Source organism: Pristis pectinata, chromosome 23 (assembly GCF_009764475.1).
Source record: "Pristis pectinata isolate sPriPec2 chromosome 23, sPriPec2.1.pri, whole genome shotgun sequence".
Lineage (NCBI taxonomy): Eukaryota > Metazoa > Chordata > Chondrichthyes > Rhinopristiformes > Pristidae > Pristis > Pristis pectinata.
This window is the reverse complement of record NC_067427.1, coordinates 19,181,869-19,206,038: the sequence shown is the minus strand read 5'-3', so window position 1 is coordinate 19,206,038 and position 24,170 is coordinate 19,181,869. Positions and strand designations below refer to the sequence as shown.

The 24,170-nt window shown below is 44.5% G+C and overlaps 1 protein-coding gene across 2 annotated transcripts in view; it reads left to right on the top strand.

The window, feature by feature from the left end:
- The window catches only part of olfm1b (olfactomedin 1b), a 34,363-nt gene extending 11,966 nt beyond the window's left edge, over window positions 1-22,397 (top strand). For both annotated transcript variants that reach the window (XM_052037404.1, XM_052037403.1), the window contains exons 2-6: window positions 3,190-3,339; window positions 5,189-5,344; window positions 12,437-12,656; window positions 14,108-14,214; window positions 19,781-22,397. In XM_052037404.1, coding sequence (XP_051893364.1) covers window positions 3,190-3,339; window positions 5,189-5,344; window positions 12,437-12,656; window positions 14,108-14,214; window positions 19,781-20,455 — 1,308 coding nt within the window. In that variant the 3' untranslated portion in view covers window positions 20,456-22,397. The remainder of the gene's footprint in view (window positions 1-3,189; window positions 3,340-5,188; window positions 5,345-12,436; window positions 12,657-14,107; window positions 14,215-19,780) is intronic.
- The last annotated feature ends 1,773 nt before the right edge of the window (window positions 22,398-24,170 follow it).

Here is a 24,170-nt window from a genome sequence, read left to right as displayed (position 1 = left end):
ATTTTTTTTATATATGTTGACTCCTACTTCTATAGTTGCCCAGATTTTTGTTTGGAAAATTAATGCTTTTGCCCCTTTTTTAAAAACTGGTTCTACAGCACATTAAATATTTTTTAACACATTCCACTGATTGTCTATCGTTGTACTGGTGAACAGTTAGCTCATGTTACTGTGGACAAGTCAGCCCTAGCTAAATCTAGAAACTTAGTAGCTGCTTCCTTTCAAATGTTACGTTGAATTTGATCATTCTCTGATCAATGTACTTAAATGTTAATGCATAATTGAGGTTGACAGCGCGATCTGGCTTTCCCTTTGTCAATTCTGGGATGTATTGCAAAAAAATACCCTGAACATGCTGAAGAACTCCCCTACTGGACTGAACTGGTCTACATTCCATTCATTTTAAAAATTAAAACTCCACGTTAAAACCACTCTGCCTTTACTATATGCTTATTTAATCTCTGCATTTATTCATCCTAATACTTCATTGCTGTAACCAAGGGACATGTACACAACTCCCAAAATAGTCTTAAATCTTTTTTGTTTCTTAATTCAACCCATTAAGTCTCCACTGCCTGCTTGCCTTGCATTATCTTCTCTCATTATTGAAGTTATTTAACCTTTATCACTAAGATTATTTCTCCCAACTCAATCATTTTCTCATTCTTTTCTGTAAACTGTAACAGTATAATTTGCTCTTTATGTTCATTTGGTTCTTTGAGGCAAGCACCTTAACCTTCACCTCTATTATTTTGTTTACTCTCTCATTTCCCATTTCTATCTCCCGGTTTAATTACATCACTTTTAGTTTTCTTTTCCCCGGGATGGCTGGGGCACAATTTCTGACTTCTCCCTTCCTTTTTATTAGTTTCTGAATTGAGTCCATCTCTGCCACAGCCCTCCTAATTATCCTATTATTCCCTCATATAATCCTTGGCTTGGCCTGTGAGGTTAGTGCCAGTGCCCCATGAAACTGAAACGTGGGTGAAGGCTCATGAGTGGGAATGTGAGGAACAACATGCTTTTGGAGTCTGGCTGAACTGGTGTACATCTGAATGTGATAAAATTATGAATTTCAGGCACTGGTTCAATTGGGTGACTAAGTGTAGTTTCTGGTTTGGTTAAATCGTCGATAGGTTAAATTGAGGAAAAGATTAATGGTGTAAAAATTCAGAGATGGATGGATAGGAGAACAGGCAAGATCAATCATTTTAATTTATTTTCTGAGCCACATAAATTTAAATAAATTCCTGTGTGCTGCAGTTGTAATATGTGGTGTCTGATGCAGATTTGTTATAACTGATTTTTCTGTTTCTGGTATATTCTGTTCAGTGAGGGTTGTAAGTAGAGACTGGCTTAGCAGTTAGATAGAGAGGGGTCTGTGAGTACCATTATGTAGTACACTCAAAGCACACCATCAGGACCCTTAAAGAATCAAACAGTTCCCACTGGAATTTACAGCCAAGATAAGCTGCAGATCTCCTGATTCGCCCACGGTTTGGAAGCAGGTAATCTGTGTTTCTTTTCTCTATGCATGGACATATGGACATGCACAGATAAAAGACACACTGCACTCACAATTAGAGGCTTACTCACAGGTACACATTCATTGATTCACAAGCACACAGTCAGAGTTTTAAACACACAGGCAGAGAGAAGAATTATATAAGACAGTGAACTGCTCCAAGGGAAGTGGCTCAGCAATAGATTACGGAACCCTCATCTACTGAGGGCCAGTTGGAGTAGCACTCAGTGCCATGGTTTATCTAAGTAGATGTTCTCAGGACCTGGTACCACACTCTGACCTGATGCAATATGTCTTTCCAATGTTTCTGGAAGACCCTAAGCATCAAATGAGAAGGTTGCTACACAAATGCCAGTAACCTCACTGAACTCAAAGTCAGCAGCATAAAGGCCACGATCCTTATGCACCAACTCTGCTGGACCAGACAGTGAGTGCAAATGTCAGGTTTTCATCAGCCCAACCCCTCCCAGCTCACCCCTAGTTAGAGACCCTGTGGTGGTCAGAGGAGGTTTTGCAAGGCACATGAGAAGTCTATCTCAATGGAATAGATGTGGACATGACAAGCTGGGGGGAGCAAGCTATCAGTTGGTCTGCATAGTGCCATCACCTCTATCAGCTTCAAGATGAAGTGCTCTGCTCACAAAAGTGAAGAAAGGGAAGGGAATGGAGGAACCCCCTACCTGCAGACAGCTGAACTATGTGGAAACATTTGCAGCCTCTGCAGGTGGGTTTGTGGTTCCAGGATCAGACCCTGAATCACCACTAGACCCACTTGTAAAATTGTGGTAAAGACTGTCCTCAATTCAAGGGATTGCCACTGATGAAGAAATGATCATCCCATCTGGGTGTGTTGCAGCTCTCGGGGCTCAATATTGAATTCAACAATTTCAGATCATCAACCTTCCCTGTTTGTGCCAGAACTAGCCAGTTCTGATGTAAGATCATCCATCTTAACTTAGGATTTCTCTCTCCACAGATACTGCCTGATCTGTTGGGTATTTCCAGCATTCTCTTTAATTTCAGATCTTCAGCAACTGCTGTGCACTCTATCCCAGTTTCAGCATGCTCCTCAATTTTTGATTCTCTCTCCAACTGTTCGCATTCATCTATTAACTAGATGGCTCAAAGCATTGTGTCACCTGACAACCTTGGTCTCGACCTTATCATAGACATTCCCTTCGTTCTTTCCACCCCTCTCCCTCTCTGTAACTTAAAACATGTTTGTTTTCCCACTTTCTGAATAATGGTTACGACTCAAAACATCAACTCTTTCTATTCTGTTTTTATTTCCTGCTCCCTCGGCACTGCCCCTCTGACGGTGCAGCACTCCCTCGGCACTGCCCCTCTGACGGTGCAGCACTCCCTCGGCACTGCCCCTCTGACGGTGCAGCACTCCCTCGGCACTGCCCCTCTGACGGTGCAGCACTCCCTCGGCACTGCACAAGTGCTGTCAACCTAATTTAGAAACAAGAAGATGTTATCCAAAAGCAATCTTTCTCCAACTGCAGCAGCTGTCCTTCTTGATCCTGCATTCTTGTCTTGAATTGATTTGATCTTGGTACAATGATGAGATCTGGAAATGCTGGCCTGTTGCTAAGGTTGTATCATTCCTTTAAGCTGGTGCTCTGATGGCTTTGAATGACTGTGTTTTCTCTCTATCCCAGGTATTACCAGATAATGCTGAGGATGGCTGGCGAGTGTTCAGCTCCGCACCGGACAGCGAGGGCAGGTGTATCTGCACGGTGGTGGCTCCCCAGCAGACTCTGTGTTCACGTGATGCCCGCACCAAGCAGCTGAGGCAGCTCCTAGAGAAGGTATAGCAAAGGATGGAGCTGATCAGGATCAGGCTGCAACTGGGGAACCATCCAGAGGGAAGAGGGAGGAAGGTGCATAAACATGAGCCTGGGTCAGTAGACCCCAAAACAGATATATGCCTCTGGTTTAATTTGATGGAAAAACTTCAGCGTCAGACTCATTTCAAAAGGGAGTCTTTCAGAACTTTACAGAAGCAAAGAGCAAGGAGAGGCTGTTCAGTCTATCTTACCTGAGCCAGACCTTAGGTTTCCAATTAGTTTCATTCTCCTACCCCTTACCCATCCAATTCCCTATTGAAATGCCACTGCCCTTTAGAGCAATGCACTCCAGATCATGAAATGTCGCTACACCAGAATGTCTCCTTGGCTCTACTGGTTCTCTCCTGAACCCCCAAGCTTCTTCCTCCATTCATTTGGGTTCCATTTGATCTGTCCCACAGATCCATTTATTCTCCATAGCTCCGGATCCCTCAGTACCTACACCAGTCTGCTTACTTTACCCCAGCAGCACAGTTTTTTTTGTGGGGGGGGGAGGGAATTCCATATTTTTTGATGAAGATCTTGAAGATAATGAAAGGGTACAGTACAACAAAGATGCTTCCAATCATGGAGAGCTCAAATTAAGGGCCACACAAATAATAGCAAATAAGTGCTATAGGGAATTTGGAAGAAGCTTCTTTAACCAGGGAGGAGTTAGAAAGCAGAATTCATTATGATGTGCAGTGGTTCAAGCAAATAAGGTGTGTGAGTTTAAGAGAAAATCTGTATGCGCACATGAGGGAAAATATGTTCAGACAAGTGTATGGGGTTACATAGAATAAATGGCATAGAAGCAGACCATTCGGCCCACTTCACTCCATGTTGGTAAAAATTCTTCACATGGGGCCAGTTAGATATAACTAGCAGAGGCTTGTGTGGAGCACAAACATGGACCGGTTGGGTAGAATTATACATTTCTGTGCTGTATGTTCTTTCTAATTCTCTGTTTAAAAACAAATTGTATTATATCATCATTTATACATTTCAGCATGGGCATTCCCGTTAGATGATTGTGACTGTTCAGATCTCATTTTTAAAAGTAAACTAGGACTTTTTTCAAAAGATTCTGACAACTTGTAATATTTTTTGAATAATTTTACTTAATTTGTAAGACTGGCCTGAACAGACCTCAAATGATATTCAGATAAAATTGTATAATCAGTCACAATGCTGTGGACTGCATCTCTACTGATGTTTCTCCAGCTTCCACACAGTGTCACCTAGTAACCCCTTGCCCAGTGCCCTGTGCAGCTAACCATATCTCTAACTGTAGCTACTAATGTTAATCCAGCTCCCTCACACTGTCACCCAGTGTAGTTTGTCACTGACTGTACCTCGACTCATGTTAATGTCACTCCCTCGGATGTCACTTGCTAAACATTTTCATCAGCACCCAGTGTCATTATCTCTGCTGGTGTAATGGTGGTAGTGAGGGGGAGATGATTCCAATCACTGAGACATTACTCTGGTTAACTAATATATAGCAACACACTGTGAACCACACTCGCTGTTGTCATCATCTCAACTCACACTTCTGAATGCTTAGTTTTGCTGTCAGTTGTCACAGTGAAGGTGTGGATTCTCATCCACAAGTGGCTCAGCTGAGGGAAACACTCTTCAGACTCAATGTTTATGTAGAAATGATCTCCATGTATGTATCCACTGCCTGGCTGACCTGTGCTACGTCACGGCATGCTGTGATTATTGCCCGTGGCTTACTGGGGAGTGATGCAGGGGCCACTACTAAAATTGCCCCCTGCCTCCACGTCAGATAATGGAAGCCGCTCTCACTCCTCTTTCTCTGGTACAGGTGCAGAACATGACTCAATCCATTGAGGTCTTGGATCGACGAACCCAGCGAGACCTCCAGTATGTAGAGAAAATGGAAACACAAATGAGAGGCTTGGAAACAAAATTCCGACAAGTGGAGGAGAATCACAAAGCACATCTCTCCAGACAGTTTCAGGTATACCAAGCACACTGATAGATTCGCAGTCTGCATAAGGGAGCTAATCTGTGGGATGATAGGTATTTGTCATACATACATGGTTATTGAAGGTTTTGCTACCCTGTGATATCAAATTGATCTCTTATTTTGAGGGATCCCCAGGATCCTTTTAGGAATACCACAAATTAGCTTCTGGAGCTTCTATATCCTCCATTCAGAAGAACACAAGAATGGGAAAAGCTGTTTGGACTATCAAGTTTGCTCATTTGGTAACTCCCCACCAGTCCCCATCATTTCTATATCATTTCACCATGTAAATCAAACAGACCTAATACCACATCAACCCCTTTATCTGAAGCTATTGATCTGATTCCTTTTCTAAGGTACCAGAATTACTTTTTTCATAGTTTGCAGTCACTTCTCAGTCATTGAAGGGCTTTTATTAAATCTTACTTGAGATTTATGATCTTTGACTTCACTAAAGTAAACAGTCATAATCCTGCAAATCCTTCCCATGCAGGTCATTCCAGACGTTTTCTTTCCCAGTTCTTTGATGGAGCATTTCAAATCGATTTCCAGTTTTCCCTTATGGATGGCATACACTCATATGCTCACAGGGAAAGCATTCCATGATGCTGTAAACTTCTGTGTAACAATGTTATTCCCTTCTCAATCAAAAGCCTTCATAACTTTAAAGACCTCTTTTCATTTTTTTCATGACTGGAAGAGCTTGTGTTTACATTGGGATATCTCACCCAGAACCACATGTCCCTATTGGCTACAAAATCATCAGAATTCTGTTACCTGAATAAGTCCCACAAGTTGGGAGAGGAGAAGAGAAAGCTAGCCAGACCTGCAATACACCCAACTTGACCATTCCATTATTATCCTGTCCATCCTGCCTCCTACTTTCGATCCTTCGTGAAACTCATCTCTCCTGTGTGCTTTGCTCGCCCTTCACCACTAACCCGCACCAAAGTCTGTGCACTCATCACCTTCGTGTTCACTGACCTACATTGACCCATCCAGCAGAGCCTCCGTTCTTAGAACTCCCATACTTGTTTCAAATCGTTTTATGCCCTGACTTCTCCCAGTCCTCCAGTCCGACCACAATCTAAGAACTCTTCCATTTTACCTCTGGCCCATCCATTGTTTAGTCACTCCACTGTTAGTGGCCATGCCTCCAGCTGTCTCAGCTCTGCAATCTACCATTCTCTTCGTTATGCTCTCTCCCTGCTTTACACTACTCCTTAAAGCCAACCTCTTAGACCATGTTCCGACTACTTGTCCTCATGTGGCTTAGTGCTAAATACTGTTTAATTATTGCTTCTGTGAAGCGCCTTGAGATGTTTAACTGTGTTGAAGGTGCTACATTAATGCGAGTTGACATGGCTGTGTCGAAGTCTGGAAGTGGGGGGAGGGAGGGAGGGATAGGCGGATGGGTAGGTTGGTAGATGGATGGAAAAGTAAGTGGGTGGGTTGTGGTATTTCAGCAGCAGGAACCATCTCAACTATCTGTTTCTAAAACAGGCAAAAAAAATGACCCACCACCTTGCGCTGTCTCCTCCCATCCTAATAACAAAAGCTAAATTGGAAGAGGGACAGAGCTACTAAATTGGATCAAAAAAATTAAGATGAACGAGAGATCATTGATAAATTCATTAAACCTAAAGGAGATAAAAGCACCGGTCTGGATAGATTGCATCCATTCATATCAAGAAAAAATGGAGAAGTGTTTAAAAGGCAGTATTACATTTCATATATTACAAAGGGAACAGTGTCAGAGGACTGGCAGGTAGTCTGATATTTAAAGAAAGGAGATGGAAGAAGCCAAGAGAACTGAAGACCAATTATCTTAATGTTAATGGTAGGAAAGGTACTGGAATCTTGACAGATCTTTTTTTGTTCATGCTAATGGCCAGGCCAGCATGTACTCCCAATCCCCAATTGCCCCGAAACATCGGGAATTTCTAGGTCATTTCTCTAGGACTCATTTAGGCCATCCTGTGTGATGACAGTGGACTTCCCTTTCAGCAACTGAAGGACATTAATGAGTGAGATGAGTTTTTGTGATAATCCAGTTGTTACATGGTTACCATTCCTGTTGCTAAGTTTTTATATCGGAATTTTTTGTATGTACCAATGTTTTAAGTAAATGTAGGGGCCATATTTTGCTGCTGATTAACCATTTCCATAGCTTGCTGATGATACCAAAATTGGTGCTGTTGATGATTGTAAGAAAGTTCTTGGCTACAGGAAGACAGCAGTGGAGTGCTGTGCTGGGCACAGAAAGACAAGTAGAATTAGGTCAGGAAAAGCCTGAGATGCATACGGAAGGACAAGTAAGGTTAAGGATGCCATGATACGTGGTAGTATACTAAGAAGTGTAGAGGAACAGAGGTTTCTTGGAGTGCATTCCCACAAATTCCTGAAGGTAGCTGGGTAGATAGATAAGGTGTTTAAGTTATCAAGGATATTTGTCAAGGCATACAAGGGCAAGGAGGTCATGCTGGAACTGTATAAAATGTTAGTTAGGCCACAGCTAGAGGAGTGTGCACACATCTAGTCACCACACTGCGAGAAGGATGTGAAGATACTGGAGAGGCAACAGATGAGATTTGTGGGGATGTGACCAGGGCTGGAGAGACCATTTACACTGGGGTTGTTTCTTTTAGAACAAAGATGAGTGAAGGGAGGTGTAATTGAGGTATACAATATTATGCATGCCCTTGTCTGTAAACAGTAAGGACCATTTTCCCTTTTAGAGAGGCCATTAACTAGTGAGGCATATTTAATTGGTAGAACGATTAAAAGGGAGTTGTGATAAAATTGATTTACTCAATGAGTACTGGGGGTCTGGAACTTGCTGTCTGATAGAGTTCTGGAGGCAGAATTATCACATCTTAACTGTACCTGGGTGAACGCTTGAAGATGTGTAGCCTGCGGGACTATGTTCAGTAGAGTTAACCTAGAATCCATTCTTGATTAACATGAACACAGTGGGACAAATAGCCACCTTCTGGGCTTTACACAGCTGTGAGTCCATGAAATAATAACTTGAATTTAAATTCTCCATGGTGGGATTTGAACTCGTGCCTTAAAATCAATTGCTCAGGCCTCTGGATGTGAGACTAGTAATAACTGTACTGAACCTCTGAATATATATGTAACAAGAGGCATAAATATAAGACAGTTGCTAATAAATCCAATGCAAGATTCATGAGGTTGCTAACCTAGAGAGCGGTGAGAATGTGAAACTTACTTCCACGTGAGCAGGCGAAGTGGATAATGGATGCATTTAAGGGGAAGTTAGATAAATGCCTGGGAAGAAGCAATGGAAGACGTTGATGTAGTTGGAAGGGTGGGAGTGAGCTTGTGGACCATAAGTACTGCCCAGGTGCGTTGAATCAAATCACAAGTTCCTGTGTTGAACAATACATGTAATATAATTCTTGCTGGAGCTTCACCCTGTTCCGTGTTTGCTGAGGGTCTGCACTCACCTGTGGACCTCTCCAACCCCTGTCCTTGTAGGGATGAGAGGTTCACTCTATACTCCTCCCCTCTCCAGTGAGGCAGCTGATAAAGGGTTAAGATACCACTCCTGACCTTGCACTTTTCCTTCTTGCTTCTTGCTCCCGCCCCATCAACTATTTCCGACAATTCCCCATCTCCCACCCCTCCTCCTCCCTGTCAATCACCTCTCTCTCTCCGTCACCCACCCCCTCTCTCCACCTCACACACCTCTCCCTCTTCCTCATCTCCCCTCCATCCTTTCCCATCTGTCACTCCCACTCCTCTCCTGCCTGTCTCTCCACTCCAATTTCTGTTCCTAAAGCTCCCTAAACCTAATCCCTGCAGCCTGCCCCCCCCACCTGATTCTCCCCCACAACCTGTGTCCCGTGCACCTGTCGTCCCCCGTCCAGTGCACCCTACACACCAGCATTCCTTATACCTAACACCCCATCCCACACATCTGAGACCCCCATCACACACGCCCTGACATCCTTGTCCTACATGCCTTGACACCTCATGCCTTGCGCCACCCCCCTGTCCAGCACCTCCTGCTCCCACCCCCTCCCCCCCCCCCCCCCATTGAACCATGTCCCTCCCTGTCCTCTAGGGCAGTTGTCCTGCGCTCCTACACACCTCTCCCTACTTCTCAACCCCAACCTTCACCCACAACCTGATTCACTCCCTGCCCAGACCCTTATCCCCAAGCACTCGGATTTTCCACTCCCCTGTACCCTTGTCCCACTCCTATCCTCAGTCCAGTCCCTTCTTCCCTTCTCCTTGACCCACTGAACACTCCTCACTTCACTTTGCTAAATTTAACAGAAGGAGACCATGGAGTTTTTATTTGTACATAAATTCCCAGTACTAATGGGATCCCTTTCCCTGTGAGACCACATTTCCCCTGTGAGACCACATTTCCCCTGGTGAGTGTGCCTGTGGCATGTGCCTTAACTTTCCCCCACTCCCCAAACCCAACAACTCCCAGTGAGATGGTGCCTGTGGGACCTCTCCCCCAGTAAAACTCTGCTTCCCTGTCTCGGACAGTCTGTGCCCATGGGACCACTGCCCCAATGGGATGGCACAACCCCTTCCTGGAGCCACTGGGATGGTGGAAAGGATTATGGAGGTTGTCAGGGTAATTGCTTCATAACCCCCTGGAACCCAAGACAGTTTCTGAAGCTGCGATTTGGAAGGCGCTCCTCCTGATAATATTATGTTGCGGGAGTAGAGGTTGTGCTCAGGCACATTGGTGTGAGTGAGTGAGGGAGAGGGAACACCAGCCACTCATTCTTCCAAATTCTAGAGAGTGTAGGTCCAACCTACTTACTTTCTCCTCATACAACAAACCCACCATCTTAGGAATCAATCTGCTGATCCTTCACTACATTCCCTCTATCCCGTGTATGCTTACATCTTCTTACAATAAAGGCCAACCTACTGTGTGCTTTCCTAATTGCCCACTGCACTCGTGTGTTATCTTTCAGTGATTCATATGGACAGACTCTCAGGTCTCTCTGAAAACCTTTCAGTTTCCCACCATTTTCAAAATACTTCCGGTTTCTATTTTTTCTCCCAAAGTGGATGACATCTTAATTTTCAAAAATTACATTCCTTCTGACATAAGATCATAAGATATAAGAGCAGATTTAGACCACTTGGCCCATCAATTCTGCTTCACCATTCAATCATGGCTGATTATTTTTTTTCAGCCCCATTCTCCTGCCTTCTCCCTGTAACCCTTAACCCCTTTATCAATCAAGAACCTGTCAATCTCTGTCTTAAATACACCCAATGACTTGGCCTCCACAGCCCTCTGCGGCAACAAATTCCACAGATTCACCATCCTCTGGGTGAAGAAATTCATCCTCACCTCAGTTTTTAAGGGACGTCCCTTTATTCTGAAGCTGTGCCCTCAGATCCCAGACTGTTCTACTAATGGAAACATCCTCTCCACATCCACTATATCTAGGCCTTTCGGTATCCACCACTCTCCAGGCCTTTCAGTATCCATTCATCTAGCCTGTCTATATTTCCTTGAAATCTCTCTGTACCCTCCTCAAAACTCACGCTGCCAGCTAGCCTAGTATTGTCACTGAGCTTGGATATATTACACTTGATCCGCTTGACCAAATCATTGATGTTAAGTATGCCCCAGATGCCAGCAGCTCATCCGTGGGCAAGCTTCCCAGTTTGAAGTTGACCAATTTAGTCTTGCTGTCTACTTTCTACCCATTAACCAATCCGCAATTAGTGCCAGTGCATTACTCCAAGTGTCATGTGTTCAACTTTTGTTTCATAATCTCTTGAGTGGCATCTTATTGAAGGCCTTCTCAAAGTCCAAATACACCACTTCAACTGGTTTGCCCTAATCTATCCTGTTGGTTACAAATTCAAAAAAAATCTTGCAGATTTCCCAATGATGATTTCTCTTTCATAAGTTCATTACTCTGGAAATCCTATTGCTATTTTCCAAATCCTCTATTACCAGTTTCTTAATAAGAAATTTCAGCAATTTCCCTACAACTGATGTTAAGCAAACTGGTCTGTAGTCTCTCCCTCCTTCCTTAAGTAGTGGGCTTCTGCAGGTTGTGAGGCTGTGGTGGTGGGTCAGGTTTTGAAAAGGGTTTCTTGTGTCTTTGGGAGTCGGGGAAAGAGCAGCAACTCCTCAATAGTATCGCTCTTACTTTTGTTTGTTTACAGGGCTAAGTTAAGAAAGTTTTTTTGAAAAGCGACATTGATTGAACGAAGATACAAGTCCAATTCTTTGTAATCGTGGTCTTGGGCTCCTGACCTTGCACTATTATATAGTTTAAAAAAAATTTTAAAAAAAATCACACACAGTGACAATTTTAAGGCTTTCTTTAATACTTATAAAGCTGACTTGTTAACCTTTGCTGTGAGTCCTCCTGCATGTTAAACCATTTAACCAGCGATAGTTTTAAATAAAATATTTTAAAAATGTATATATACAAATCAAAAAAATGTTGATGCATCTCTGAATGTCCTTTTGTTACGTGATTGAAAGCATGTTAACCCAATCGCATTCTAAAAAATAAAAAAAAATAAAGGCTCTTTTTTTCCGAACTATTTTGGTGTGCTGTTCACTCTCTGCTCCTTCAGCCACACAACAAGGGAGAGTCAGTGACCCTGGGACCGCTGCCCTTGGGAGAGTCAATGTGGGGAGCCTCTCAAGCAAACTCACACACAGAGACACACACACACAAAGACTTGAACACATAATCCCCATGAGGGTGAAAGATCCCACAACACTTTGAGGAATAGCAGGGAAGTTCTCCCCAGTGCCCTGGCCAATCCTTATCCCCCAATCAGCATCAGTTAAAGAAAACTGATACTCACATTCCTGATTGTGGGAGCTTCCCTTGCGCAAGTTGGCTGCAGTTTTTCCTGCATTACCACTGACAATAATGCTGCAGTGGCTGTAATTGGCTCCATTTGGGACGTCCTGAGGTTGCAAAAGGTACGAAAGAAATGGAAGTTCTTTCTTTCTGCAGTAGGATTAGACAGGGTGCAGGGAGCTGTTGGGATTTTTATTTTGCCACACTTACAACTGAATAGAGATTATTTTACCCGTTGCAGGCCCTAAAATCGAAAATGGATGAACTCTTGCCTTTGATCCCCGTGCTGGAACAGTATAGAGCTGACGCCAAGTTGGTGTTGCAGTTTAAGGCGGAAGCAACGAATCTCACGGCTGTACTGGCCGCACTTCAGGAGGAAATCGGAGCGTACGACTATGAAGAGCTCCTGGGCAGAGTCTCCAGTCTTGAGGACAGGCTTCGGGCCTGCATGCAAAAATTAGGTAGGCCCCGACTCACGCGACTTAACGGGTTATGCGGAATTGGCTTCTCCCCTCGGGGTCTGCGGGGTAGGGGCTAACATGCGGATCGGAGGCAGTGGCAGGGGTCTTGGGAGGCTCTCCCTACTGCCCTTGCAGGGAGGAGGAAGTGCAGCCTCAAGCTGCAACAACCTCCTTCCTCTCCCCACCCTCTCCCACCCACACTCAGCTTATCCCCAACTTTCCTGCAGGGTTGAGGATCTCTCCCTTCCCTCTGCTCCCCCTCTCCCCACCACCAAATCCTCTCTTTCCATGCACAAAGCAAAGGTGGCAATAGTAAGCAGGACGTTCAACCTCAGAAGCATCACGACCAAACATTAAACCTCAGCCCATCCTTAACTGCAGCAAACTGCTCATGGTGGTGAGCATGGTTTTTTATTCTTGGGAGGAGTTGGATTTTCCCTGACCAATCACATCAGCTGGTTCTGGAGGTGAATTTTGGGATCTTCCTTCTGCCTAACACACTCGGCGAGACAGGGAGTTCACACACCCACTGCTGAATGGGACAGATTGCGAAGTTTACTGCAGTAGATTGCCTCAGTGACGCAGCAATAACGTGGATGGGTGGCCGTGAGGGGCAGCGCAGTGAGACAGTCACACTGGGACACCAGTGAAGTCGACAGAAGCACGTCTCTGACCGTAGGAGGATATGTACCAGTGACAATCATGGCAGGGAAGCCGATCACAGCAGATCTTCCTGAGGTCCCAGTAATATTAAGTACAGAGTAGCTGGGGAAGCAGGATAGTGAGAGGACGTTCCTTGGAAAAATAAGCAGCTCACTTGAAAATCAAATCAAACCTTTCCAGAGGCCGGTGGGACTGTCTGCGGGGAGAATCCCAGCACATTCCTCGCTCTGCGGGGAGAATCCCAGCACATTCCTCGCTCTGCGGGGAGAATCCCAGCACATTCCTCACTCTGTGGGGAGAATCCCAGCACATTCCTCACTTTACAAGGAGAATCCCTGTACATTCCTCACACTGCGGGGACAATCCCAACACATCCCTCACTCTGGGGACTATCCCAACACATCCTGCACCCCCACCCTGGAGAGATTCCCAGAATACTCTCCACTCTTCCCCAGATTTGCTTCCATTCCAGTGCACCCTCCACTAGCTGAAGACCAATTCCAGCACATCCCCTGCTCCCCTGGGGCCGTATACCAGCACATTTCCAAACCACTTAGTGGTGAGTTCTACCACAAGGCGCCACCCCTCACTGGGGTCCCTCTAGAATGCCGTTGTGTGGAGACGCCCAGGGTTGTAGGGCCACAGACACACTGCTTCAGGTCAGGCCCCATCAAAGAAAGAGGTGGAAGCAGATCGAGGAGGCGCGGGGTTAAATGGCAAGCGTGCTGCCATCCAGGATTAGTTCCTCTTGCCTCTCAGCCCGGTCACACTTTCTCCGTCACTTCTAGCCTGCGGCAAGCTGACAGGGATCAGCAACCCGCTCACCGTCAAGACTTCAGGATCGAGGTTTGGTGCCTGGATGACTGACCCTGCTTCACCAGAGGGCGACACCAAGGTAAGTCCCAGCAATCACCGAGTTAACACACCTACTGAACAACTCAGCAGTGACCGCTTAATCTCACTGGTGGGGGCAGAGGGTGGGACTGTGAAATCAAGGAGACAATTGTACAAGTAAAGGGGCTGGGAGTGCAGGGAGAAGCAATTCTTCAGAGAGTGATGTATAAACGAGGTTGGAGCCCAAAGGGTTAAAGAGGCAGAAGCAGCACAGGTACAAAATTGGCTCAGGCTTGGCAGAGAGTTATTGTAAATGTAAGATAAGATAAGATTTCTTTATTAGTCACATGTACATCGAAACACACAGTGAAATACATCTTTTGCGTAGAGTGTTCTGGGGGCAGCCCGCAAGTGTTGCCATGCTTCCAGTGCCAACATAGCATGCCCACAACTTCCTAACCCATACGTCTATGGAATGTGGGAGGAAACCGGAGCACCCGGAGGAAACCCACGCAGTCATGGGGAGAACGTACAAACTCCTTACAGACGGCGGCCGGAATTGAACCCGGGTCACTGGTGCTGTAATGGCGTTGTGCTAACCGCTACACTACCATGTCTGTAAAATGGCATCATTCGGGGATGGTGTTAGGAGCGTATTAGGGACCTGGGTTTGGGTATACAGAGCATCGTGAAGATGGCACAAATTTTGGAAAAGCAGCAAGGAATAGGAAAGATTGTGACAAGTTTCATCAGACAGGCAACAGACGCAATTCAGGAAGAGAGAAGTTTAAACTGACTCATTTAGTTTAGGAAGAAAGAGGAGAAGCAAATGGAGTTCTCAGACAAAAATCTGCATCAAGCCTCACAACACAATACCAGGACAGGAGGCCAGAAGCTTGGCTGAAAGAGGGAGGTTGTAGGTGGATCCTGAATGATATGGACAGGTTTTTGGAGGAGATTACAAAACTTGGGGCTCCAAGCAGCTGAAGGCACAGCCACCAATAATGGAATAGTGAGAATCAGAGGATCTTAAAAAAGGAGATTTTATAGAGCTAGAGAATATTACAGATGTAGAAAATAAGGAAATCACAGAGAGACCCCTAAGAGAGTTTCTCTCTGGCACTGGAACACTGCAGCACTGGAAAGGAGCAGGAGTCAGGTTCTGGCCTCAGCCTGGTAGGGTAAGGAATTATGTACAGGAAACTCAAAGCAACAATGGACAAACATCAGGGTTATGTTTAGCCAGTTTTCCTTTCACATCTAGTTTTTAAAGGTTTTGCTCAAGACATAATTCTCAGAGATTTGTTGGGTGGTGGGCCAGAAAATAAAGCCACGAGTTTGCTTTCTTGATTGATTTCATGCTTGTTGGATTGGATTTGAACGAATTAAAATAATTAGCCAAATGGATCCTATTCATTTGAGCTAAATGTCAGAATGAGTTAAGGATGTGAAAGATAACAGAAGCTAGACTTTAACTTGCCAATGTATGGTCCCAATACTGAGGGAGCGCAGCACTGTTGAATGTGCCATCTTTAAGACTTTTCTAAGGAATTACATACTTTATGTCATAAACATTTCTGAAGCATGGTGAGAAATGCAAGGACAGAATCTCCACCAATGTAGTTTTAAACCAATATATTTCTGGCAGTACACATTACAATCTCACAAAACAACACATATATTTGTCACAGATTTATACAAAACTTACAACATAGGAGGAGGCCATTCAGTCCATCTTATCTGTACTGCCCAGCCTAATCCCACCTTCCAGCACTCGGTCCATGTAAGTTATGGCTCCTCAAGTACACATCCAAATACTTAACAATTATGATGAGGGTTTGTGCCTTTACCAGCCCTTCAGGCAGAGAGTTCCACACCCTACCCTTTCACCTTATCCCCCACTAATCTTTTACCATTTACTTGAAATCTATGCCTCCTGATTCTTGACCCTTCTGCTAGGGAAAAAGGGTCCTTCCCATTTACTCTGGGCCCCTCATAACTTTATATACCTCAAGTAAGTCTCCCCACAGCCTCCTTTGTCCCAAAGAAAACAGTCCTAGTTTATCCAAACTTTCCTCACAGCTGTTTTTGTTTGTCATGGCAGCATCCTCATAAATCTCCACTGCAGCCTTTATAGTATAATCACATCTTGCCTATAATGTGTGAACCAGGACTGTATGTAGTACTCCAGCTGTGGTCTCACTAGTATACAGTTTTAGTACAACTGCTCCACTCTTATGTTCTATTTCTCTGCTATTAAACAGAAGCATCTCCTATAACCACCAAATTAAGTTGTCCTGCTACTAATAAGAATTTGTGGGCATCCACTCCAAGGCTCTCTTCTTCCTCCATGTGCATTTTCTTGCCTTGTTGCACCTACACACTTCTCTGGATAATGTTCTGTTTGCCCTTTCTCTGCCCGACTGACCAAATCATCTGTACCTTCGTGCAGTCCGAAGCTTTCCTCCTTCCTGTCAACCCCACAGCCAATTATTGCATCGTCAACAAACTTTCTTATTATCCCCTTGTTTATTAGCTTTATGCTGAAATCCCCTCTGCCCTCTTCAGTGGAGGGAAAAGGTCATGGCCAAGATTTATCCAAAAAATAATGTCTAAAACTGAATTGCCTTGACCTCATTGCTATTTGTGAGATTGTACATCTTTTGTACAAATAGTCTGCTATGTTTTCTACATCACAATGGTGACTATACCACAGAGCATTCAGGGAAGACGTGAGTTATGAAAAGGGTCTTAGAAATATGCAAGCCCTGATATGGTTTAGTTTTGTCCCTTTTCAGATGTTGAGATCAAAATAGGTACACTTGCCAGGAAATTGGATTTCACCCATTTTTAATGTTCTAATCATAATCACTTTATTTAGCACCCATTTGGGTGACCCACAAAAAAAATGTTAAATTGGTGAAATTTGATCCTTAAAAATTTGTTAGCTTGTTTTTCCCTTGTTTGCTGCATTAAAACATTGTCCACGTGTTTCCCAGTGTGCCAAACATGAGGCTGTCATGTCATTCCTGCACTGATGACTGGGAAGTGAGGCAGTGCATTAAGGTCCATGCTCCTTGGCGGCCACAGTACAGTAACATGGAGGGGAGGGAAAGTGGACAGTTGAGGGAAGAAGGGACACATGCTCTGAGTGTCTGCAGTCACATAACCCTAACTCCATGCTCACCTCCACTGATCAAGTACAATGCTGTGAGTTGCCCACGTCACTGTGAGACACAGGCTCATAAACCTGCAGAGATTACAGTACGTATGCTGTGATTATAATCATCACACACTATGTGACCCAGTAACGATGATTGCGGTGCACGGAGCAGTAAAATTCAGTCAACCACATTCAGAAAGCAAAACATTGGTGTCTCAGGTACTTGAATCCATGTCCGTGGAACCACTTGCTGCAAGATTTGCTCCTATTTGGTTAAAAGTTAAAAATCCAGATTGTAGGTTGTGCTTTATATTTCCAATTTCATGCCCAAATGATGCTGGAAAAAATGACAGCGGTGCTAGTGTGAATCCTGTCTGGAAATCCTGTGAATCCTTCCTTTTGGGCAGAATTTGCAAACACATTAAAACATGCACAAAGTGATGTTATGTGTGTAATAATCAGGTGCTACACACTCAGATTTCTAGATATCTTATCTAGATACCTTCCTGATACAGTAAAAGGTCTCTGAAGATATACCTCAACATCCAGCTTTTCAAATGGATTCTCCACAGTATCGAACTCACCCAACCATATGACTGTTCCCAGGATTGTTAAATACCCTCATTCTATTCCATCAGCTGGGCTCTTCTGTCTCTCTATTGTTCAAAAGTAATTAATTTTAACATCAATTTCTCTTGTTGGACTGACTTCAGCTCTTTTCCAAAGCTTTCACTGTATGCCAGTCCCTCTGCTCTCTGTGCTACTACTGTTAATGTATTGAGTTATATACATCAATTATAAACAGCAATGAGACTGCTCCATAGGAACTGCCCTTCCACATTGCCTCCCTACAGCCCCCATCAGAGGAAATAGTTTATCTTTATCTGCCCTATTAAACATTTTAACTGGTTAATCTATACTTGAGGAACACAAGCCTAGTCCATGCAGCCTGAATTGCCACACCTCCCCCTTGCCCAAGACATCCTTCCTGCAATGCAGCGCCCCTTACTGAACAGTGGGTCCAACCAGAGCTTTGTTTAACAAATTGATTGAGAATAAATTGAAGTCTCTCACAACAATGGTTGTTGGCAGAGAGTAAAGCAAATCGGATGCTGGGATAGATAAAAGGTCAGTCTTGAGCTGAGGTAGTAAGGTAATCCTGCCACTAAAAGAATATTACACCTATTGAAAGGATTCAGAAGAGAGCAGCTAGTACAGAACAATTAGATTATGAGCACTTATGTAAATTGGGCATGTTCTCATGAGGAAAGAGTGATGTGATTGGTGTTTTTAAGACTGTAAAGGGAATGGATAATGTGAACCTTGTCAAACTGTTTCACCTTGTCCAGAGCACTAGAAGCAGAGGGTACAGCTGGAAAGGGGGAGGTGGGGGCAGAGTGCATAGATCCAGAGCTGCAGTACTCCAGTGAGGGAGGGACGTGCTCTTGTGGAGTTGTTAGGAGCTGTCTGTATTGATTCATTCAATGTGATTAGATTTGATTTGCTTCGGAAAGTATCATGTTGAGAAGAGGGAAAAGGAGGAATTGGTCATGCCGTGTTGTAGCTGAAGTGTGCTGGGGGAAAGGTCTCAAAGCTTCCCCACCCCCACCCCCCCATAAGGGTTTCTCACCTCTTACCTTGTCTGTTGTGGATTTATTGATAGACTCCACAGTCATTGTACTGTGATCAAAGTAAGTAACTGTGGTAACTATGATCACGACTTGTAGTTGTTCAAACTCTCCTCCAACCTCCCCCATTTGCCACTGATTGCCCCAGGTGCACAGCACAGCGCTGGGCCATTGTCTGTGGGCTGCGAGTTTTGCCATCAAGACAGGCAGTTACTACCCATCCCTAAGTGACATGAAAAAGTGCAAAAGAGCTACTGCCTTCACCACTCAAATCCATTTGGCCCAAACATTCCATGCAAAGTGGTGATGAGCCATGTTATGGTTACCTCACATGAGCTCCCACTCTCCTTCAGGTCACCCCCTCAGCATGTTCCTCTACTCCTTCCACCCTCTAACTTCTGCTGAAGTGCAATGATGTTATTCACTTCAATCACACTGGTGATGCCTTTGGATGAGCCACACGGAGACCAGAGCTGTCGATGTAAAAGGGTCTTTATTCAGGTTGAGGAGGAACGCTGGTGAAAGAATCGCCTGGGAGAATCTCTTGATAGAACCTCCTGAACTAAAAGTACATCAAGGTTTTATACTCTTTCACGTCACACATACTTACATTCTTTGGGTAAAGGAGTTTCTCCTGAACTGCCTATCGAATTTATCAATAACAATTTTATATTTGTGAATCTAGTTTTGGTCCCACCCATATTTACCCAATCAAATCCCTTCCTGATTTTAACCCCATCTGTCAGGTCATCCTCTGAGCTTTCTGGACATTAAGGTTCAGCTCCCTCGCTGAGCAGGTGAATCCATTTTGACAGTCTCTTTTTTTTTCCCCCCAGGTTTATTATATGGATGGTTACCATAACAACCGCTTTGTGCGCGTTTATAAGTCTTTGCAGGACTTCACAAGTACGGACAATTTCACGGTGCACCGCCTGCCTCACCCTTGGTCTGGCACAGGCCAGGTGGTCTACAACCAGACCCTCTACTTCAACAAGTACCAGAGCCACATCATCATCAAGTTCCACATCCCCACTGAGCGCTTGCTCACCCAGCGGAGCCTGGACTACGCGGGCTACAACAACATGTACCCTTACTCTTGGGGAGGCCACTCCGACATCGACCTGATGGTGGACGAGGGGGGGCTGTGGGCCGTCTACGCCACCAATCAGAATGCGGGGAACATTGTCATCAGCAAGCTGGACCTCGTGACCCTGGAGGTGCTGCGTAGCTGGAACACGGGATACCCAAAGCGCAGTGCTGGAGAGGCCTTCATGATCTGCGGCACTCTCTACATGACTAACTCCCACCTCGGTGGGGCCAAGGTCTACTACTCGTACAACACCAACACTTCCACCTACGAGTACACTGACATCCAGTTCCACAACCAGTACTCCCACATCTCCATGCTGGATTACAATCCCAAGGACCGAGCCCTTTATACCTGGAACAATGGCCACCAGGTCTTGTATAACGTCACACTGTTTCACATCATAAAGTCTGACGAATTCTAAACTCACATTCATTTACACAGTGGTACAGTCAATATAGAGATATATAGATCTGTAGATGTGTACAGGTATATATATATTCTGTAGAAATGACACTTAGCATAATTGAGTCTTAGCTTTGCTCTAGGCTATTCCCTCCATGCGAGGGATTCTCTTGTTAAGCATTGAATTCTCTGATTTCAAACACAACAGAACTGAAATCAGAATCAACCACGAATGGCCACTTTCCCACCCATCTTTCTCTTCATCTGCCTCATACCTTCCTTCAGTTTTCACTTTCCTCCCTTTCTCTGTTCCTGTACCATTTCCCCACCCCTCCTCTCCCTCTCCTCCTCTTCCACTCTCTCTCCCTCTTGTATTCCCCATGCACTCATCTCATCCACTTCACTCAACCCTCCCTTCTACCCTCCCACTCCCCTTCCTCAACCCCTACCCATCTGCTTCCCCCTCCTAATCTCACTTCCAGACCCCATCCCCTACCTTCCTCTCCACTTCACCATCTCCTCCCCTTCATTTCATCTCTGTCCTCACCCACCCTCCCCCATTCCACTTCCTCCCTCCCCTCACCTCCCCCTCCATACTTTGCCTCAAACGTTGAGAGCAGCTGGACCCATATTGTTCCCACAAAGCCTGGGATCTGTAGTGGGAATCAGACCAGGAGCGGGCCCTGCGTAACCATGGCAACAACCCCAGCTGATCTGTCGGAGACATTCTTGCCGTTGCCCAATCTTCAATCCTCTCGCAAACATAAGGGGTGGGCAGGCAGGGTGATTAATTCCCATGCAATGACTCCCCTCACCCCCCAGGCTAGATGCCTGGGAAAGGTGGTGATTAAGACTGGTTGCAATCACTAACTCACTGACCAAAGGAGCGGGAAGAATCACTTGGACTCACTGGATTTGCCCCTCATTGTTACCTGCTGCAACCTTACTGAGCTGCCTCATCGTCATCACTGGGAGGAGTTTGCTGTTTATTGTGAAGAGATGTAATTGTTGAAAACTGGTTTCTGCATTAAGTGCGTCATATGGTGAATTGTGTGTCACAGCTTGTCAGTGACACATTGTTATAACCCATTTAACAAATGTGTGTCAATATAACAATGTGAGGTGCATCATATTTAGAAGTCATTAACTGGAGTACTTTTTCCATCATAGCACCTGGTATTTTAAGATTTGGTTCTGAATTCAACCCAGGGCTGTTTGTAGAAGTTAAATGTTTCATATTCAGCCTATCAATGAGGTTCTGATGTCCAAACCATATCGTCACATTAGTGAACTCTACAATTATCAGCTGCTAGAATATTGTTTAATTCTTTTGCAAAACTGTGCATAAGTGTGAATGAGCAGTGAAAATGTGAATAATGTCTGTCCATGTGTATTTGTGTATATATATCTTGGTTATTTATATGTGCCCCATTACTTTATTTGTGAGTGTGCGTGCACGTGTGTGTGTGTGTGTGTGTGTGTGTGTGTGTGTGTGTGTGTGTGTGTGTGTGTGTGTGTGTGTGTGCACATACATCTGTGTCTTTGGGTGCTTGTGTGTGAATTGGGGAGGCAACTGCATATCTTTATCTATGCCTGTGTCTGTGTCTGCGTGTGTGTGTGTGTGTGTGTGTGTGTGCATGTGCACATACTTGTGTGTGTGGGTGTGTGTCCATCTTCACATGACTGCAGTGTGATTCTGTGTGTGTGTGCATGCATCTTCACATGACTGCAGTGTGATTCTGTGTGTGTGTGTGTGTGTGTGTGTGTGTGTGTGTGTGTGTGTCCATCTGTTGTTGGGTGTGTGCGCATGTGAGTTTAAATTTTATCTCCACAACTATCAATGAATGCAGAGGTCAGCTTGTGCTGCTATTGACTGTTGTTAAAAGGAATGGTACGACTGTTAAACTCAACCTCTGTACTTCCCTCTTTCTATTTTATCATTAAAAGGAGTCCAATGATGAGTTGTGAATCCTTCAGTCCTTGTGTTTGCCAAAAGCTTTTAACAAAAATATTTCCTAAACTGCTGGAATATGAGAGTCTGGAATAGGAACAGGAAACACACTCACCTACCCCAATCAGAATCATCGAACCCTATAGCATAGAAAGCCATTTGTCTCATTGTGCCTGAACTGGCACTTTGAAAGAGCTTTTCAATTAGTCCCACTACCATGAACTTTCAATTTCTCCCTTCATTATTTATCCGAATCCCTTTCAGAATTTATTTCTGCATCAATCACTGTTCCAGGCAGTTCATTCAAACCATTATACCTCTCTGTGTAAAAGAAATTATCACTTTCCCTCTGGTTCTCTCCCATTCACATACATTCTGTTAAGCGAGATTTCCAACTTTGCAGTGGGAACAGCTCTCCATATTTACTCTATCAAAATCCTTCATAAATTTGAACACCTTTATCAGTTCTTCCCTCAACCATTATGACTCAAAGGAAATGAATCCAGCTTCTCAAGATGAAATATTAAAACTTGATGCCCTCTATTACTTGTAATGTAACTGCCCTGGGAGTGTTTGAAGGGACAGTGTAGACAGATCTTTATTCATATCTGTGCTATACCTGCATTTGAAACACAATGCAGAGGGAACTTGTTTGATTGGATAGTGCAATGGGAGCTTCACTCCGTGTGCAACCCAGGAATGTTTGATGGAGCAGAGGTGAAGGAGTTTTACTCCTTTGTTATACTTGGCATCTGCATGACTTGCAGGTTGACCTGCAAACCTGTATTTGCAAATTAGAGGCAGGGGTCACCTCCATCTTTTGTAAAGGGCGCATCAAGTCTCCAGTTACCAAAGCTGAACTGTTTCGGGTTGATTATGCTGCCTCACCGTGACAGACCGAAATATCAGCCAGTGTCAGCGGTAATCTTCCTTCCAGTTATTTCTGTATTTAGCTGAGAGGCAAAATCCCACAAACACTGTCCTTGGGAAATCGACTTTTATTGGCTGCAGCATGGAAATTGAAATGTGATTATTGTTGCAACTTCTTGCCAGTGTTACACTCAAAGCAAATCCAGCAACTTCCAGTTATGTTCATGAAGTAAACCATCCCAAAGTGTTTCACTAGCAGTTACAATTTTCAGAAATATTAGAATAGGTGACTTATACTTTCTCAGAGAGGTAAGTTTGAAGGAAGAGAGAAGTGGAGAGGATTAGGGACTGTAGTCCAGAGGTTTGAATCTTGGCAGGAATGCTCAATAAGCCAGAACTGAAGGAGGGTTTAGGAGGGGTGAGGCCGTATAGTGTTTCAAGTGTAAGGATGAGCATTTTAAAATCAAGGTGTTGCTGGACGGGGCACCAGTGTCAGTCAACAACCCTGGAGCGGTAGGTGAATGGTGCGAGCCGGTACAAGGGGGGGGCAGCATTTTCACAAACTAACCTTTCCAAAGGGTGGAAAATGAGAGGCCAGTGAGGAGGACACTGGAGCAGGTCTGGTGGTAACAAAGGCACAGGCGAGGAATCCAATGGCAGAGCAAAGTTACAGAGACCTTGGATTTGGCTGATGGATGCAGTGACATGGAGATTGGCTGTTACAGATCCTGGAGAGGAGGCAAGGTCATTGACAGTGGCTGGGCCAATTTTAAAATGTTCAGCGTTATGTTTGAAATACTGTACAGCCTTGCCCCTCCCTTTCTTTGTAACAACCTCCAGCCCTACAACCTTCTGAATTCCTTCTGTATTTTTTGGTGGGGAAAGATTGGCCGCAGCCACCTTTTCTAGTGTT